At 42.6% G+C, this 13412-nt stretch overlaps 1 protein-coding gene across 1 annotated transcript; it reads left to right on the top strand.

The window, feature by feature from the left end:
- Window positions 1-79: 79 nt before the first annotated feature.
- Window positions 80-13186, top strand: GPALPP1 (GPALPP motifs containing 1). The gene is made up of 8 exons (XM_082223291.1): window positions 80-238; window positions 2421-2559; window positions 5067-5159; window positions 5891-5972; window positions 9901-10032; window positions 10116-10280; window positions 11910-12008; window positions 12517-13186. Exons 1-8 carry the CDS (start codon window positions 160-162, stop codon window positions 12730-12732), a joined length of 1005 nt encoding a protein of 334 aa, XP_082079417.1. The 5' UTR covers window positions 80-159; the 3' UTR covers window positions 12733-13186.
- The last annotated feature ends 226 nt before the right edge of the window (window positions 13187-13412 follow it).

Genomic DNA, 13412 nt, shown 5'->3' with positions numbered 1-13412 from the left:
GGCCAATAGCCGTCGGGAGAAGGAGGGAGGAAGACCCGCCCACTCTGTCCACGAGCGCCGGAAGTGGGCGGCGGAAGGCCCTGAGGGGCGGAGAAGCCCGGGCGGAAGGGAGCAAGGGAGGGAGGCCCGGCTAAACAAGAGGCACTTCAGGGTGCTGCCATGGCGTCGCGAGGAACCGCGGGGCCTTCGCTGCCGGCGGAACCCGACCGAGCGGAGCCCTGCGGGGACTTCGGGCCGGGTGAGGAAGGGGTCCGGGGCAGGAGGGAATTTCGGCTCCTGGGAGGTTTTAGACGCAGTGAGCGGGGAAGGCTGGCTTGGACGAGGCGTCTCAAAATACCTGGATAAGAATACTGTATATTATTGTAACCTGTATATATAAGAATATATATATTCTAGTATATATTTAAATATTATATGTGTGTGTGTGTGTGTGTGATGTACGTATAAGTATATAGAATATATAAATTATCGTATGTATGTGTGTGTGTGTATATATATATAGAGAGAGAGAGAGTGGTACCTCTGGTTACGTACTTAATTCGTTCCGGAGGTCTGTTCTTAACCTGAAACTGTTCTTAACCTGAAGCACCACTTTAGCTAATGGAACCTCCCGCTGCCGCTGTACCGCCGGAGCACGATTTCTGTTCTCATCCTGAAGCAAAGTTCTTAACCCGAAGCACTATTTCTGCTTCGGTGTATCTGAAGAAGTGTGCATGCACACAAAAGCTCATACCAAGAACTAACTTAGTTGGTCCTTAAGGTGCTACTGGAAGGAATTTTTTTATTTTCACTATTTCTGGGTTAGCGGAGTCTGTAACCTGAAGCATATGTAACCCGAGGTACCACTGTACAAGCATTAAAATGCAGACACTATATATGTCTGTCTGTGTGTGTGTGTATAAAAATATATATAAACACTCCGCCTTTTTTCCTGACACGGTTCAAGGCAGCTTACAGGTTAAAAAAAACCAAGAATCACGAATGCAATACTACTAAGTGCAATACTACTATAATAATTCTATCAATGTTTCATGATTTGTTAAAGATTGTTGCCCTCCGCCCCACCCCCAGTTTTTTGTTTTTTTTTTAGCTGTTCTTATTTTCAATCTGTAAGCCCAGGTTTTGACGAAGATGCATTTTTGCATTGCTTAGCAAATTATTACTTGATGCTTAATTGTTTATTATAATACTCTGAAGTAAACCATTAATGCCAGGAGTCTTACACTTTTTCACTATGTGAAATAATGCTGTTGGGTTTTGAAGGTTTTCCATCTTCTCCATGGTTAAATGAGGAAATTTAATTTTCTGAAGATTTCCTTTGATCTTATTTTTTGCTGAACTGTCAGAAGTGTAAAAGTTGTAGGAATCACAAAAGATATTGGCAACTGTTACTATTTTCTGTTACACCTTTAACTGTAGCTATGCTATTTATGTTTTTCTTAATTGTAGGACTAATAATTTATCAATTAAGTACAGTATTTTCAGTCGTTTCCTGGTTGCCTCAAGTCTTTTGTGAACAGGTTGCTTTATGTAGTTGCTCCCAATTTTTAATTTTGACTTATAAGCACTATAGTTCTCCTTTTTTAAAAAAATAAAAAATAAATGAGGACTTTTGAGTAAATATACCGTATTTTTCACCCTATAAGAGGCACTTTTTTCCCTCCAAAAATGAAGGGGAAATCTGTGTGCATCCTATGGGGTGAATATAGGCTTTCGCTGAAGCTTGGAGAGCGAGAGGGGTCGGTGTGCACCGACCCCTCTCGCTCTCCAGGCTTCAGGAAGCTATCAGCAAGACTGGGGAGCCCGCGGGAGTTCCTGCAGGGCTCCCCGCGCTGCGGATAGCAGCCTGTCGCCCGGCGCGCAGGGCGCCCTGAAGCAGAGCGCCCCGCGCGCCGGGCAGACATCCGCAGCCTGGGGAGCCCTGTGGGAGTTCCCGCAGCGCTCCCTAGGCTGCGGATAGCAGCCTGCTGCACGGAGTGCGGGGCGTGCTGAAGCAGAGCGCCCCGTGCTTCGGTCAGACATCGGGCAGCCCCACAAGCTCGGGGGACAGCGGGGAGGCGCAGCGCCGTCATCCTGCTGTTCCCCGACCTGGTTTTTGGTTTTTTTTCCCCCAAAAAAAGCTAGGTGCGTCCTATGGGACAGAGCATCCTATGGGACGAAAAATACGGTACTTCCATCTAACTGTTGCCTCATGAGCAGTACAACCTGATCTGTTGTTGAGCCATTATTTAATTGAAAATGCTTATCCTGTTCAACTGTGTTAAGAAATTTAATCGCCACAATATTTGAGATGGTTATCTATATTCCGTCTAGACATTCAGTTTTGTATCAGTGATGTATTTCAAAACAATTGTTAGCTATAAAATATATTATTTGGATAGTTTAGTCTAAATGTAAATGAGAAACTGTTAACTGTTTAGTTGTAGGGCCAGCGTTGCCACCAGACTACTATAGTAGTTCCGAAATACATGGTTGTGACAAAAAATGCACTTCTCCTCACGCACCGGGAGGAACAGTATGGGATTCTGAAGATGACAAAGATTCAAGTCCAACGCCCAGGTTAGTGCATTAGTGTGAATATAGGAAATTGCCTTGTATTGAACCATGGCCATTAAGAGCTGTAATTTCCCAGCATTTTGGGGCTCGAGTGAACAATAACACAATCATTTAACATATCGCAATCATTGGACAGACGTACAACCATCATGCAATCACGGCATTAGATCAGAGCTTTCCAAACTTTTTCATGTTTGTGACACGCTTTTCAAACATGCATCATTTCACAACACAGTAATTCAGTTTTACTAGCAAACCGGCGATTAAACCAGCCCCTTGCCAGTCCCAGGAGGAGCGCGGGGAGCGTTCGTGTAACACACCTACACATTGCAGCTGACACACAAATGTGTCGCAACACACAGTTTGGAAAGCTCTGTATTAGGTGGTAACAGTATGTCGCGACTTCTTTTTTCAACTTCTGAACCTTTGGCAGGCAAACGCTATGGAGGATTTACTTTTTTTGTTTAAAACTGTGCTTCTCAAAAAAAAGTTAGATTTCCTACAGCTTCTTCATGGTATGATAGTTAAATAAGAGAATCTTTGGGGGCTGGTCACAATCTAAGGCATTAAGGCTACAATAAATCATAAAGTAAAACAATTCAGAATAAAACATTACTGAAGAAAGTCAAATATAAAGTATATATTCAAAGCAACATAATTAACAGGAAACTAAAATATCATCTTAAGGGTTTCAAAATAAAACATTACAAAGAAGGTCAACTACAGAATGCACATTTAACACAGCAAAGTAACAGAAAAAAGTTATCTTAAACATTTTTAAAAAAATACTAAAGGAAGTCAAGTATGAAATGCAAATTTAAAACAGCATAATTAGCAATATAATAATATTATTATTAATTAAAAATCATAAACATATCTGATACTGTTGAGGACCAATCCTGCCAATGGTGGTTCATGGTGAGCAGCGGCTGTAGGAGCTCAGGCTTGATGACCAGGGTCTGCACTGACAGCCAAGGTGGTCTGGTCTTTTCAGCAGCCTCAGCTTTTGTAGTTGGAGTCAGTCCTCCCAGGCCAGGTGGAAAAAGGCTTGCAAAGCATAGAGCAGGTCTCGCAGCCTTGATGGTCTGTTACATAAATGATTTTATTTACTGTATTTTTCACTCTATAGGACGCACCCGACCATAGGACGCACCTTGTTTTAGAGGGGGAGAACAAGGGGGGGGAACTATCCCCCTCTCTGCTCAGTGTCCCTTCAGCGAAGCGGCAGGAAAAACAGAGCCTGCTTCGCTGAAGTGGCGCTGCGCATCTCTCCCTCGCTGCTGAAGCCAGGAGAGTCTTGCTCTCCCGGCTTGAGCAAAAGGAACCTGAAGCCTTCGGAGCACAGCATGAGTTCCCACAGCGCTCCAAAGGCTTCAGGCGGCTATCCCTGAAGCCTGAAGAGCGAGAGGGGTCAGTGCGCACCGACCCCTCTCGCTCTCCAGGCTTCAGCGAAAGCAACGCGAAGCCTGCGGAGGGAGTGCTCCCTCTGTGCTTTGGAGGCTTCGCGTTGCTATTGCTCAAGCCAAGGAGCCTGCATTCGCTCCATAGGAAGCACACACATTTCCCCTTAATTTTTGGAGGGGGAAAGTATGTCTTATAGAGCGAAAAATGTGGTAGTATTAAAATTGAAAAAAGTTTTGTTTTATTAAGGCACAGAAAAATGTAGATATGCAGGAAATCATGGATATGCTCACCATTGGCAAATGAATTTTAAAATGTGGTAAGAACCCCCACCGTCTAGAGAAGGTTAAAGAGAGTCTCAGAGAGGCATTGAAAGCAGTCAGATCTTGTTGCTTTCCCAGTCATGTCCAGACTCCCCTCAGCTAGGGAGGTGGCTGGCAATTTGTCTTTGCATTTATGCTGGACTGCCAAAGTTTGTTGAATTCATGCACACTGATGTAAAAGGTAAAGGACCCCTGGACAATTAAGTCCAGTCAAAGGCGACTATGGGGTTGCGGCGCTCATCTCTCTTTAAAGCTGAGGGAGCCAGCGTTTGTCCACAGATAGCTTTCCGGGTCATGTGGCCAACATGACTAAACTGCTTCTGGCTCAATGGGACACTGACATAAACCAGAGTGCACGGAAACACTGTTTACCTTTCCGTCGTAGCTGTACCTATTTAACTACTTGCACTAGTGTGCTTTCAAACTAGGTTGGCAGGAGCTGGGACCGAGCAACAGGAGCTCACCCTGTTGCACAGATTCAAACCGCCGACCTTCTGATCAGCAAGCCCAAGAGGCTCAGTGGTTTAGACCACATACCTTTACGCTTATGTATATAATAGTTGACTCTGCTGCTCAGTTGGGAATATGGCTTACTATATAGGCGAGCCATTTATATTATCAAAGTTGCTCTGAACTAATAGCTTTCCAGTGCTGTTACCATGGACATAGATGACATATACAGGATATGAGATGCAGTTCTTGAAAGAAAATGCAGGCTTTTCTTTTCAAAGTGTAGGTAATTACTGTTCACATTTTAGTAATTAAGTGCTTTCATTTTATTTGCAGAAAACACAGACGCTATCAGGAAGATGACGATGATGGATTCTTTGGACCTGCTCTTCCTCCTGGCTTTAAAAAACCAGATGAATCCCCAGAAAGGTAAATATCCCCCCAAGAATCCACAGTGTCTGAAAAAGTTAGCAGAACACTTTATGACCTCTGTATTTCTGTATGTAAAAAAACAACAACACCCCAATCAGCAACTAGAGTGTTGAAAACAGACTTGAGGTTGCTTACTCCAGGAAATGGCTTGTCCGGAAACAGACTTGCCATTGGAAAGGTCTTCAAAGATAATCTCATCCAACTTGGTGATGCAGAAATTTCATGGCTGCACCCTCCCTGACAGGTGGCAGTCCAGCTTCCGCTTTCAAACTTTCTGCAAAGAAGGGACCACCACCTTTGAAAGTAGTTTGTTCCATTGTTGAATATCTTGTGCTATCGGGAATTTTCTCCTATGGTTTACTTGAAATCACCCCCCTCTTTAACAATTTGAACCCATTGGTTTGAGTCCTGCTCTCTGGAACAACAGGGTCCAAATTACTCTCAAGTTACTCTCATCATTATAGCCTTTCAAATATTTATAGATTGCTATCAGAATTGCAGAGAATAGTTGTATCAAATGGATGGGAGGAATTTGGAATCGTAAAGACTCTGAGTGAGTAGCACTTGCCACCACAAGCTCCTTGTTGATAACGCCAAAATCAGAAGAGAAAATGTTTTTAGGACCATTATTAAGTGTACTTTGTACATTGTAGCAACTTTCATTATTTCTCTGCTTTGGAATATGACTTTAAATTAAAATGTAAAATGATTTTTTTCCTCTTCATGAGGCCTGTTATAGGTCCTGCCTTACCACCTGGCTTTAAGAAACCATCAGAAGCTGCTGAAGAAAACATATATTACGCAACCCAGGTGTGTAGAAACAATTATCCTGAAACAACAGATCCTGCTTTTTATTTGTGGAGCATGTTTGGAACAATGCACACACACACACACACACACACACACACACACATATATGTACACACTCAAAACCTAACCCCCATTTATTCATCTGACAAGGTTACATATATGTTAACTCTGTAACACTTTGATTTGCAAATGCCTTGGTTGTTGAGTAAAGTTATAAACACAAAATTTGAAACACAAAGGATCAGGTAAAATAGAAGTTTCACAAGCTTTAAGATGCCACAGGTTCTTCATTCTCTTAAATGTAAAATTTCCTGGAAACGAAAATATCTGGCAGATGAAAATATATGGTAAGAAAGATAGTTGTCTCTAGTTCCATTCAGATTATATCATGGCCTTATAAAGAAGAAAATGGATGTTATTCCTTTCCCTTACTTACTGTGCAGCACAGACTGCAATAGAGCACTGCTCCCCCCTGACTCATGACGGGTGTGTGCTTTTCCTTCCCACCCAAGTAAAGGGTGAAGCTCAGGAACACACCCTGTGTTACCCAGAGTGCAAAGGCAGCCTACGCTCCCCAAATCCCTCCCAGATCTCAGAAGAACATGTCAATCTCTTACCATTCAGAACCTAACCTTTGAGTAGCAAGAACTCCAAGAACTGTCTAGGCACATGGAAATTCTGGAATCCCGAGGTTGGCAAGTGCGCGCACAGACACCTGTGGTCAAATTATGAAACCATATTAGAAATAAAAGTTAGGGGGAAAGCAGGCAAAGGTAAGGTAAAGGTAAAGGGACCCCTGACCATTAGGTCCAGTCGTGACCGACTCTGGGGTTGCGGCGCTCATCTCGCTTTATTGGCCGAGGGAGCCGGCATTTGTCCGCAGACAGCTTCTGGGTCATGTGGCCAGCATGACTAAGCTGCTTCTGGCGAACCAGAGCTGCGCACAGAAATGCCGTTTACCTTCCCGCTGGAGCGGTACCTATTTATCTACTTGCACTTTGACGTGCTTTGGAACTGCTAGGTTGGCAGGAGCTGGGACCGAGCGACGGGAGTTCACCCCGTTGCGGGGATTCGAACCGCCAACCTTCTGATCGGCAAGTCCTAGGCTCTGTGGTTTAACCCACAGTGCCCAAAAGTTTAAAACAAAATACAAAATAAACCAGAGCATTGTGGCTCTAAAACTGGCTAATCTTCGCCTTTCCACTACAATATAATACTTCTAGTCTATGAGTAGGCAGTGAGAATGTTCAGCTTCCCAGTGGTATCTAAGACCCAATCTGGATTCTGATGCAAGAGCAACTTAGCTATTTACAGCCTCTCCCCTGTCTTTTGAGGGAGCGACCCCACAGACTTTCTGACTGATGAGGAGCTGTGGTGGCATAGGTAGACATCTTAAGCACCCTTCTTTCATTGAAGAAACCTAGAGGAAGATACGTCACAGCATGACTTAAAGGAATGGTGGGGGCAAGAGATTCTTGCTTCACACTCCCAACCTTGGTTGTCAGAACACTACATCCAGGCAGAGCAAGATCAGCCTGGAGAAGAACCGTGTTTGTTTGTTTGTTTGTTTGTTTGTTTGTTTGTTTGTTTGTGGTTTTGCTATGGATAGTTGTACTTCAAGAAAGATCTGTGGAGTTTGTAAACTTGGATAACTTTTAAAGAGTGTGTGTGGCATTCTGTTTGGTAGGTTTTATTTGCTAATTATTATTATTATTAATTTATTACTTATACCTCACCCATCAGGCCGGGTCTCCCCTGCCACTCTGGGCAGCTTCCAACAGAATATTAAAAACACAATGAAACATCACACATAAAACACTTCCCTAAACAGGGCTGCCAGTCAGATAGTTGTTTATTTCCTTGACATCTGATGGGAGGGCATTCCACAGGGCGGGCACCACCACCGAGAAGGCCCTCTGCCTGGTTCCCTGTAACCTCACTTCTCGGAGTGAGGGAAGCGCCAGAAGGCCCTCGGCGCTGGATCTCAGTGTATAAAACTATACTTAAATCTACCACTCTACAGCATCTTCAAAGTAATACACAGTGAAATAATGAAATATAAAACTGTTTAAGAAAATAAATAGCAAGATTCAAACACCCTGGTCCAATAGGATTGGTGTTTCTGCTGAGTAGTGCTCTGTGACCCTGGAGGGTAGCAACAAGGAAATGTGTCTTTAACCTGTCCTTGCAGAATGCACTGTGTAACTAATGGTACCTGTGGAAAAAACCATTGCAATGCTTTGCGACAAGGATTTTGCTTCTGCACAGTGGGTCACTAAGCTCTAGTGGTGTACTTGTGTAGTTCAAAGAGCCTTATCACTGAAAGATGCTGGAGGACTTAGTCCTGCTATGTAGAGCCAATGCCTGGCTTCTGGTAGGCTGGATTTATGGTCATCAGACAAAGCAAGCCTGCTGCTTTACCAAGTTATTTCCAAGTTCTTGGCCTTCAATCTCTGTAGGCCAGGCATGTCCGAAGTCCGTTTCAGGGGCCTAATCCGTCCCACCGGTCGATTTAATCTGGCCCCCGTGGCAGTATATGTCCCGGGATAAAATCCTAATAAAGTGGTACCTCGGGTTACAGACGCTTCAGGTTGCAGACTCCCAGAAATAGTACCTCAGGTGGGAGGCCCCATTAGCTAAAGTGGTGCTTCAGGTTAAGAGCAGTTTCAGGTTCAGAATGGACCTCCAGAACAAATTAAGTTCTTAACCCGAGGTACCACTGTAAAAGCTCAGCAGCTTCAACCCTAAAAAATACTCCACAACTTTGGTGTAAAATGGTAAAAAAAAGCTCAACAACCTCTGTCGGCCCTCACACATGTTCACTTCTTCAAATCGCACCCTCTTTGAAAAAAGTTTGGGCACCCCTGCTGTAGGCCCAGGGATGACTGGGGAGTCAAGAGAAGCATGGCTTCAAATGTTTAAAGATAAAGTTTCTGTTTGTTTTTTTTTAAAAAAAAAATATTTATTGGAATTTTACAGACAATAAAAGGTTACAAAATTTAAACATAGAAAATAGAAGCAAAGAATAGCCATAATAGAAAAAAGAAGGAAAAAATATACAAAAATACCAAAAACAAAACACATAAAAAGTGAAAAAACAGTTAAAAAAAGAAAAATCAGTATTTCATGTCTTATAATTCATTTACTTGTTTCCTGACTTCCTCACACCTCCCCTTTTGTATTCCCGTTTAAAATTCCTTTCAGCAAATCCTTACCCTCTATCATTTATCTTTACTCAATATCTTAACCTATTATAACTATGTATTTTCAACCATTGTCAATCCATATTTGCATATTCTTAATAATCTTTTTGCCAATACCACTTATTTTCCATTCCAACATCATTTTAACATTCATTAATTTTACCGTATTTCTGCAAGTAGTCTTTAAATTTCTTCCAGTCTTCTTCCACCGACTCTTCTCCCTGGTCACAGATTCTGCCAGTCATTTCTGCCAATTTCATGTAGTCCATCACTTTCATCTGCCATTAAAGATAAAGTTTCTGTTCCTTACGATTGTAGAAAGGAAACTGTGTCTTCTCCACAATTCAAAGCAGATATTGTGTTTTCCACAGCAGCTGCTTAAAATTCCCTCATACCTTGTAAACAGGTTTGTCTACTGGTATGTTCTTTATTCCTTTCACTTGTGCAACACTTTTCATCAAAATAATAATAACCAAGAAGATTTGGCTAAAATCCATACATTTGGTTTTTAAACAAATACGCAAATTGAGCTACTTAGAGTAATTCATCATTTTGCCACATCTTGGTTTCTGATAAAGAGAGTTACATCGGCCTTAGGAGAAATACATGTTAAGTGAGAGGTGTAAGGAATGTATTAAGTAGACGAACAAGATACAAAATAAGTATGTTTATTTTGAGAAATACAGGGTTGATGGAATTTGTTTGTATTTCATGTTGTAATAAAGACTACGGATAGCAGCGAAGAGGAGGAAGACTTGATTGGCCCAATGCCTGCCAAAGGACCAGTAGAATCCAACACAACTAGAGAGATTGAATGTCGAGCTCAGAGAATGAAAGATAAACTTCTCGGTAAAGATGTGAGTTTAATTCCTGATTGTTTTATTTTTAAGCCTTGTCACCTTTAGGCGTGCTTCTAATTTTGTTGGTCTACTGTTTAAAGGATGGACCCAAACAAGCTAAAAGAGAATCTTGGATGACGGATCTACCACCAGAACTCAAAAGCTTTGGACTCGGTCCACGGACATTCAAAAGAAGAGCTGATGACAAATCGGGAGATAGATCCATTTGGACTGATACCCCAGCCGACAGAGAAAAGAAAGCCCAGGTAAGCCTTCGTTTGCCCACATGTCCTCCTATATACACACCACTCTGGTGTACACATGGGACTCTCTGCTTGTGTGAGGGCATCTTTAGTCACAAAGAGACAGCTGCACAGTTGAAGGAGCTGCGTGTGCATATTGCTTTGGAACCATTCTGCTTCGTAAAGCAGAACATTTAATTAGGCTCAGGGCCTAGGATGCTGGTCTTGCCAGCATTGCCGAGGTAGCAGCTGCTATTAGCAGTGCAGTTTCAGTACAGGGAGAAGCCAAGCAAGGGGCTTTTGAGGGACAGGGAAGGCGGCTAGGTTGCAGTAGAAGGATTTTGTCTTGCTTTTAGACACATCCAGTTTTGCCCCTGCGAAAGGCTGGGCTGGATGAATCCCTAGCCGGAATTAAGATTGCCGGAAGAAATATCAACAACCTCAGGTATGCAGATGACACAACCTTGATGGCAGAAAGTGAAGAGGAATTAAAGAACCTTTTATTGAGGGTGAAAGAGGAGAGCACAAAATATGGTCTGAAGCTCAGCATCAAAAAACAAAGATCATGGCCACTGGTCCCATCACCTCCTGGCAAATAGAAGGGGAAGAAATGGAGATGTTGGGAAAGGTGGGAGGGCACAAGGAGAAGGGGATGACAGAGGACGAGATGGTTGGACAGTGTTCTCGAAGCTACCAGCATGAGTTTGACCAAACTGCGGGAGGCAGTGGAAGACAGAAGTGCCTGGCATGCTCTGGTCCAGGGGGTCATGAAGAGTCGGACACGAATAAACGACTAAACAACAACAAGTTTTGCCCCGCTTGCCTTACCCACGGTACCACGGTAGCTGTTGTGAAATAAGTCCTCGGTTTGGGTCGCATTTGCTACGAGATGCAACTGTAACATGGCTGCTCTCACAGAACATGCCCCCAAGAGTCCTGTGCTCTGTTCTCAGTGCTGTGTGGGGAGTCCAATGTGGTGTGTCCACTCTGCTTCTTTGCCAGCCTGACTAGATGTAAACAACGTTGGTCTGAAAGCGGCACAGAACACTAGCAGCCGGGTGTCTTGACATTGCCACACTCCTAGCTGTTCTTTAAGCTACAGAGGCTGGAGAGAGCGGAATGGAGGGACAGAGGCTGAACAAGAGTCATTTGTCTGGGCTAAATAAGCCCAGTGGTGAGCCAGAAACCCGGCAGCCTTTCCAGGATTGCAGAAGGAGCAAGGAGGATTGATGGACTAGGGAGAATTGCAGTGTGAGCATTTGCACTCTAGATGACACTCCAGTATAGCATTACGTGAAAGGGTGTGGGGTAAACAAGCGTAACAGAAAAAGCAACATCAGAGATAAGGAAAATGCCAGCGGCCCTCTGATGAGCAAGGCTTCTTGCCTCCTGAAGTATGAATAGAAAATGGAACCTTGGCGCCCCCTTATTCTGAAACGAGAGAGCTGGGGCTTGCAGCATTCTGAGAGTTTTAAATGGGAGAAGTATTCCAACCTGTTAATCTAGATTGGGTTCTCTGCACTTATACAGTGAACATACCTGAAATGCACAGCTGGTAATTTCCTTGCTTTAAGAAGCAGATTTGTGCTCCAGACAGATCGATTTAAGTATAGATAGCCTTTGGTGCCTGCTAACCAGTTGTTTATTTGTCAGGAAGCGCCAGATGCGAAAAAGTCCATCAGTAAGGATGATGCAGAAGTTCTCCTGTCCGAGAAAGACAAAAGACTGGTTGAGCAGTTGTCTTCATACAATGTATGTATCATTTCACGTTTCCTCTCTTCCCTTTTTTCTTTAGTGATGTTTCTTTCAATGGGAATATATCTAATACAACTTTGATTATGAGGTGGCATAGAAATGCCATTTATAAATAGGTAGAGAAGGACCCTCAATGATCTTTTATCCTTGTGTGGCCCTTAGAGGTTTGTTAGAAATCCTTATCAAGCAGCTTGTAAAAATACAACTTCTTTAAAGGGCGGCTTGAAATTGGAGAAATGGCAAAGGAAGGATTAACCTGACGTTCATTTGGATTCTTGGTACTTATTTCCTTTGGTTCTACTTTTAAAAAATTATAAGTGCAGTGGTGTCCTATACATGTCTACTCAGAAGTAAGCCTCAGTTCACAGGGACATCCTCCTAGGTGAGCGAGTGTAGGATCGCAGCCCTTTGTTAAAAGGTCTCCATTTTTAACTCTACTTTTCTTCAGCCTGAATAATTATTGTAATAGTTTCCAGTTGAGTTGTATTTTCTTCTTCTTATCAAGGACTCTCAGAGATCTGAATCTCTTATGGATTTGCATCAGAAAAAGCTGAAGAGCAAAGCTTCCGAGGAGAAGAAGCCGCAGGAGAGACGACCATTTGACCGTGACCAAGATCTCCAGGTCCATCGCTTTGATGAAGCACAAAAGAGAGCTCTCCTAAAGAAATCTAGAGACTTGGGCACTAGGTTTTCCCATGGCAAATGCAATATGTTTCTGTAATGTAAGCAGGCAATGATAGTGAAGTATAGTTGTGTGCTATTTAAAAACATCATGTAGTAGTACTATATAATAAAACATCTTTTTTGTATATACAATAAATGTATAAAAAGCTTTTTAAAAATAGGTCAGAGTTTTATAGCTTGTTCAGGACCCCTTGTTGTTTTTTTTCAAAACGTTATTGAAATTAATAGGCCTATTATGATCAGTCAAGTTTTAAATAGTCATATGCACGCTCCTATATGGATTTTGAGGAAAGCAATTGGCTCAGATTCCTCATTTGTTTATGGAGCCATTCAGATTTAATTGACAGAAATATGTCACATTTCAGAATTAGAAGTTTGGGCCTGATAATGAGAAATGGTAATGGGCAGATAATGTGAATATTGCCATAATTATTTACGTGTATATTTGACAGGAGGGTAAGTAAAACATTCTGCCTTTCTGTACCCAAAAATGTCTCGGCCTATTGTATTTTATAGAATCTTCCATTCTTGGATGAGGTAAGCAACTGTGGATAACGGGGACAAATTTGTTAATTAGACTGGAATTTAGTAGAAAAGGTTATTCACCAGGGTATTATGCTTCTAATAGATGGGTGAAAAAGATGTTTACCTTTTCCTATAATTGTAGTGCACTTTTCAAACTTCTTCTCTCTGGATCAAATACAGTGGTACCTCGGG

The sequence above is a fragment of the Podarcis vaucheri genome, assembly GCF_965113315.1.
Source record: "Podarcis vaucheri genome assembly, chromosome: 5".
Taxonomy (NCBI): Eukaryota; Metazoa; Chordata; class Lepidosauria; order Squamata; family Lacertidae; genus Podarcis; species Podarcis vaucheri.
This window is presented reverse-complemented; position numbering and strand designations above follow the sequence as displayed.